The sequence below is a fragment of the Corvus brachyrhynchos genome, unplaced genomic scaffold, assembly GCF_000691975.1.
Source record: "Corvus brachyrhynchos isolate BGI_N302 unplaced genomic scaffold, ASM69197v1 scaffold200, whole genome shotgun sequence".
Classification (NCBI taxonomy): Eukaryota; Metazoa; Chordata; class Aves; order Passeriformes; family Corvidae; genus Corvus; species Corvus brachyrhynchos.
The window spans coordinates 5,680,262-5,686,981 of record NW_008236184.1 but is presented as its reverse complement, the minus strand read 5'-3'; the positions used below and the strand labels follow the sequence as shown (position 1 = coordinate 5,686,981).

The window sequence follows — 6,720 nt, the reverse complement described above, 5'->3', positions numbered from 1 at the left end:
TGGTGCGTGTCGGACCAGGGCTTGGTCTGTAAATGCTGCGGGGTTTGAGACTTCGGAGTTGTTTAGTTAACGTAAATATACGAGTTTGACGTGTGGTCTCCTCACAGGCTGCCTGGAGATTTTATCTCTCGTTAAGGCTTTTAAGATCCCTGCCCCGTGAAACCACCTGTGCCATAAAAGGTGTGTGAGATGCATGAGCAAACATCATTCCTTGGCAGAGAACCTCAGTCCTGAAGTTTATTGTCACTGCTTTGTGAGGTTTGTTTTAAAATTGAGTTTTTCCAGCCTTTCTACTATCAACGACTTAAAGACATTTGCTTTATATTATCTTATAATGGTACAGAAGTATGGGAAGTCGCATGGATCTTTTTTCTGTATTTAGGAATAATTTGATTTGAATTAAATCCTTCTACCGAATCCCATGGGGTTTGGTTACACGTATGATTTTTGTCCTAACTTGCTTTTTAGATTCAAGAAGACCTTCGCAAACTTAAAATGGAAAAAAACAACTTGAAAGGAAATGTAGAAGCTGTGGATATTTGTGACCTCAGAACAACAACTGAAGGAACTGAACTTGGGCTGAGAGTAAGTAAAATAGAGCAGATCCAGAAAATGATCCCGTTTTTAAAGTCTGTGTTAATAATTCACTTGGGGCCACTTTTTGTTGTCCTGCAAGACCCCTTTCCAATCAGCAGCTGATGAGATTACTCCAACATTACAGTTCAGAATGTTGGTTTCCTTTTTTGGGTCATCAGAATTAGCTGATCTTGTGCCCACTAGCCAAAATCAGATTTTTAGTCCATCAGAGGCACAAAGTTTATCAACTTTTCAGTCAAGCAAAGACCTGGATTGCTTAATGAACTGAATTTAATAAAATTAAAATTACTTATCTTTTAGTAATGTCTAAACATCATTTTTTCCCTCTAACAGAAACATGCTGAAAGCTATTTAAATGTTATAAATGGCCAGGAGTTAACTCTTTCTTCAGCTGGTAATAAAGAAGTAAATTTAAAAGAGCCCCCTAAGTGGTAAGTGAAACATGTTTTATTGCAAGACCCAAAACCTGTGGTGACAGAATCTTGTAAAGCAAATGGGAGTATTGACCTAGAAAAAGTTAGTTTAGTTTAGATTTTAAGTTTACAAAAAAAAAAAAAAAAAAAAAAAAAAAGAAGGTAAATGCAATTCTAAGTGGCTACAGCAGTGCTCTGCTGACTCTTGGGATTTTACCTTTGCTGAATGCAAATTTAAATAAAAATACAGTCATTTGGATAGAACTGGATGAAAGCATCATGGGTTTAATAGGTGAAATCTAAGTAATTTTTAGAAACCTTGCTGCCTGTTTCTTTCTCAACCAGGGGTCTTCCTTTTGGTGCCTGTCAGAAGCAGCTGGTTTTGCCACGAGTTGAGCCTGTGGCTGTCCAGAGATGCAGCAGATCAGCCCCACGTGTGTCCCAGGGCTCTCAGGTCTGAAATCACACACTAATTGTTCTGCCAGGGACCACATTCAATGAGTGTTTGCTGTCTTGTAGGGTACCAATGCATCCCATAATACTCTGACTCCCCATGGATTCAGGTTTTGATAATACCCCATGACTGAAAGTGTTAAAAAATTCTCAGTAGAAGGAGCAGCTGAGATAGGAACCTTCTCCCAGCCTGGGATAACATTTAAGTTGGGAAGAATTTCAATATCATCCATGCAGACGTGGAATTGGCACTTCCCACACATCTGAGCTGACAAAGCCACTTCTATCAGGTGGTTTGTTATTAATCATTTCAATTCTTGTTATCCTGTGTGGCACTTTCCCCCCCTGCATTGATCATTTCCCTGTCAGCCTGAGTGAGGAGTTTGCATTGGGAATCATCCCCTGTTTTAATTGAGAAGGTGCTCAATTCTCCCCAGTTCTTTTTTTAATAGCACCAGCAGTTTCCTCCCCGCATAACGGTGTGTTATAGTAATAAAATAAATACCACAAAAGCACTGATGAGGTGAAAATTGAACTTTCTGTCTCTGTGCAGCCATGTGGGTAAAAGAGTAATTGGCTTGGATAATAACTTGTGTTCTTACAACCCCAAATCTAAATGAGCATCTCATTGATACATCTGCTTGTAATTACCATCAAAAGAAGAGAGAATATATTGTGTAGATAAATAAATTATGCCATTTTTAGTGCTTTCACAAAATAATACAATTGTTCAATACTTCAAATACACATCTAATGATTCTTGAACTTTTTATGGCATATTTTATTTGTAAAAATTGGAATTTTCCTGGATTTATTTTTATGTTTATACATTAGAAGATGCACCAAAATGTTTCCAACTTAAGAAACTTCTACTGTAATAAAAACATAGGGCATCACTCTGGCTTTTCTAGGTATGCTTTAGGTATTTCTTATAACAAGAAGAAACTTGTGAAGTCTTTTTCTGTCCATTGGGATTTAAATCATCATGGTTTTTATTAGCAGAATAGTTGAGCTCATTCCATGCAGATCACAGAGTGCATTAAGAACTACTATGTTTTAATTCTGATCATTATCAGGGTTTTGGGTTTTTTTTTTTTTTGGTCATTTACTAATAATCAAGTGCTGTTCCTGCACTGAGTCAATGAGCTGTAACTGATCCAGAGGAGCTGTTATGGTCCATCAGGTCGGTGATTCCTGAATTCCAGTGTCTGGCAGACACAGCCAAGGTAGATCGGATTCTTGTTATCCTCTCTGGGAAGCACAGGGAACCCCCTCCCAAAGGATGGTGAGTGTGTAAACCATGACACAGGGACCTGTGCTGATCCAGGGAGTCAAACCTGACTGGGTTTCCACTCCGTATTTAACCCAAAGGTGTGCAGATGTGGAAATGTCAGAGCTGGGAATGGAATTAATTGAACAAAGTCTGAAGAAAGTGTATATTTGGATAGTATTTGCAAGTCTTTGCAAAGTTTTCCATCTAATCAAAAGGCTTTGTTGTTTGCCCTGTTCTGTGTGGAGTCAAATAATATTAGTTTTTATCATCATTTTGCAAATTTACAACATGTTAGACAATTTCTGCCTCTAAACACTTCAGCCGCTGTGCAGTTATTTTAAGATTATCCCTATTCTATATTTCAGCAGCAGGTGGAAATGGATGTTAAAATCATGCTTGAGCCAGAGAACATTGATAGTAAAGCTGGTTTAAAACATCCCAACATTGAGACCAGGCTGCCACTTATAACTAAGAAAAAATCTGCTCCTGTAAGTAACTTTTATTATTTTATGGGTTCATTATATGCAGCTTTGTACTCTTACAATTAATATGTATCACTCCTAAATAAAAAAATTAAGTGAAAGTAATTTCTTCATAATTTCCTACTTTTTGGTATGGATATATAAGGATCAAACCATTTTGAGTGATAATACTGGGGGAAATCTGTAATATCACAGGTTTATGTACCAAGATCCCCATCCAGCAAAAGTATGAATATACATGGCAATGTGCATGGTCAGTAATCTCAGGAAAACCAGGGAGAGGAGATAAACTGGTGCTTGGGGAGTTTTGGATCTTTGGACCCAAAGATCAAGGAGGAATTAAAAGCCCATTCTTTGCTCTGGGAATGTTGAAATTGCGCAAGATCAAGTTTTGATTCTTCCAAATTTCTGTCTTGCAACTGCAACTTTCAGTTCTGCTGCCAATTCTGCAATTGTTCTGCAGCAGTTGAATGTAAAGATGATATTTTTAGCAAAGAATGCTTTCAAAAAAAAAAACAAAAAACCAAGAGTAGGCACAGCCATCCCTCCCAAAATCAATTATGTTCACAAATTTAGCACAGCACTGTGGTCCACACACCCAATGGTCTCACATGGGGATGCTCTTCTGCAATTTAATTTATGTGACAGAAGCATCCTGCAGCAAGCCCAGTGCTCTAGGAGATATTCTGGGGTATTTGGTTTTAAACAACAGAAAGAGAATCTGTGAATGGCACAGTTGTGAGCTGCCACTTATAAAAAATGATTTTTGAAAGCTGTTGCCCAGACTAAGAGGTGATTTGTCTAACCCTGTGATAATAGAGTTAATTAGAAAAAAGCATCATGGCTAATAGCTTTTTAGAACCACTCTAAAACACTCACAGAGAGGAATATTATCCTACTGCAGAGAGCCATGTGTTTTACCACTCTCCCTGAAACATGCACTGAGCACAGAAAACTTATTGGGGACTTATTTTACGAGCATTTAATGTGAATTAGTCAAGCTCCCCGATACATATTTGCAGTTGCTGAGGAGCTGACAGGTCAAAAACCAAGCAGGTATTTCCTCTCCAATTTATTCTCTTCAAAGTTTTCGAATCTTTGGGCATAACGTGTGGTTTGGGATGTTCTGCCTTTGCTGACTGTAAAATTTTGCAGTTGGTATTTGCAAAATCCACTGCTGAGTTGTGTTTGTTGTTAAATGTGGTGTCTGCCATCACTTAAAGGAGGGATTTTATATGAACTATATGATTATACATTATATATATGATTACTATTAGTAGCAGCAGTGAATCTGTGTGCAGCTGCAGGTCTGAAATGACATTAATTTGGATAAAATTTAGATTAAAGTCGCTGCGGGAATCGGGGCCGGCGGCACCTGCCCGGTGTCGGCGAGCGGCCGGCAGGGGGCGCTGTCCGTACGCGCACGTGCCTCAGGTGTGTCCGTGGGGTCAGCGAGCGGCTCCCAAAAAATCCATGGAAAAATCACTCTCATCCAAGTAAATTAAAAACTAATTGCTTGTCTCGCGCCATACAGCTGTATTCCAGGAGTTTTCAAGGAGAGCTGAGCAGCTGAAAGCGTGGTGAGGTTAAAAACTCAGGAGTTGAGGTGACCTGAGGGGTCAAGCACAAATCTACCCAGACTTTTTATTATCCTGCCATTCCAGTAGTTGGAAAAATCATTAGTCAGGATTTCACTGTTTCACCAAAAATGATGTCTTTTCTTGCTCTTTTGATATTATAAAGTTGCTGATGCTGGATTTTTTCATAGAAACTAAGAACAATTAACTATTGCCCTTTTGTACCTTTTTTGGGGTCTGATAATAATGCTTCATCCTCTGTTAAATTCTGTAGCTATTTTAAAATGAGGGCTGTCATTCTGTTTGAAACACAGACTGGGCATCACTTTCTTTTGCAGTTTATATCTGGATAAGAGATGAAAAATGATGAGTGGATAATTATTAAATATGTATACTTCCATGGAGTGTCCAGCCAAAAGAACAGTAATCTGAAATGCAGCAAAAATAATTCTGATGTACTGGTGCAATGTAGAAAAGATTCACAGCTCTACCTTCCATTTTCATAGGACTGCTGTTCTGTTATAGAATTATACTGGCACTTTTGGGTCCTTGTTTTCTTATAAATGTATATTATACTGTAAACTTAGGAACCTTTTCATTTATTCATGAGGTAGAATTTAATATGGTGATGATTTCTAGCCTTTATGAGTTGCATCTTATCTAGTGTGGCTCTAATGGTGATGGTGGTGATTCTGGGGCTTTTTTTAAGCTCACTTGTTTGAGCACAACCATTTTAATCATATCCTCTATTATTCATTCTTTATTCAGCATTTGCATCCTGCTAATCATTAATGCTTATGTTGAAAGTGTATTTATTTTCAAAATTATAAAGCAAGGCAGGGCAATTCCTTTCATTTCAAGTGATTGGAAGAAGTTGTAGAAGAAATCCAGGTCTTTTGGTACCCTAAATCTGACTGTGTTTTAAACTCAGGCATGTGGCTCTAATTACAGCCAAAGCAGAGTTTGGCAGTGGTGGCAGGATGAGACTTAAACAAATTGATGTCACACTACAGTAAATCAAAAGAAGCTCCTTGCATTTGTATTACGGTGTGTAATTGTAATAAGCAGCACAGTGATTTAATAAAATCCTCTTGTCACTGAAAATAAAAAGGAAATAATTGTTGAGAGAGAGTTAACAGATGACTGCAGTCAGCATCCTCTCAACCTGGAAATGAGAATGTGAAGGTCACCCTCATCTCACCTGACAAACGCAGAGCATTTTGTTGGTAAACAAATTAATCTTTCGAAAGGTCACCATTTGTTTTAAGTTTTTATCCAGTTCTTGTCATCTGGAATTGCAGATTGACTGTCATTTTGCAAGGCAGGGGTGCAGCCAGAGCTGCTGAAGCTGTTCGTGTGCATTTCAGCATTCCTTGACAAAACTCAGTGCCTGATTGGGATGCCATGGGCTGCTGGTTTGCAGCTGGCTCCACACAGGAATGGAGGCTCATCCCTGAATTCCAATAAGTTGATCCTACATATCCTGCCTCGTGTAAGCTGGCCCTCTGCCCACAAGTAAAACATATTGTGGTTCAAGCCAGCAATTATCTTCCTTACTTCCTTCTGTGCTGCTTCTGGTGCCTGTTTCAAAAAGCAGATGTGGGATTCACCAAAGTTCTCCAGCTATTCTCTTTCACACCTGTTAGGGAGGAATTCTGATGGAGGTGGATTTCTGGGAGAGCTAGAGAGCAGTAGGTCAGGAAAGGGGCAAAGCTTGATTTTTCCAAGTATGTGGAAAATTGACAGTTCAGAGCCATCTCTGGTCACTTTAAGAGCTTAAAGAAGGTAAGAATAACATAAAACCTGTTGTTAAAGATGCAATTCCCAGTTTCTTCCAATTAAACTTGCCTTCTCCAAGCTCTTTCCTGACAGTTTCCTGAACATACTGAAAAGTGACCTTAGTTCCATTGATTTTATTTTGCTGT

General features: G+C 38.6%; 1 protein-coding gene across 7 annotated transcripts in view; it reads left to right on the top strand.

The window, feature by feature from the left end:
• The first annotated feature begins 81 nt into the window (after positions 1-81).
• Positions 82-6,720, top strand: part of IQCH (IQ motif containing H) — a 50,187-nt gene continuing 43,548 nt past the window's right edge. For 5 of the 7 annotated variants that reach the window (XM_017738608.1, XM_017738597.1, XM_017738601.1 and 2 more), the window contains exons 1-5: positions 86-258; positions 469-585; positions 931-1,028; positions 1,356-1,464; positions 3,102-3,224. In XM_017738608.1, the coding sequence (XP_017594097.1) occupies positions 496-585; positions 931-1,028; positions 1,356-1,464; positions 3,102-3,224 (420 nt within the window). In that variant the 5' untranslated portion in view covers positions 86-258; positions 469-495. Of the gene's footprint in view, positions 259-468; positions 586-930; positions 1,029-1,355; positions 1,465-3,101; positions 3,225-6,720 lie in introns of all 7 variants that reach the window. The other 2 variants (XM_017738587.1, XM_017738592.1) reach the window with 2 other exon arrangements.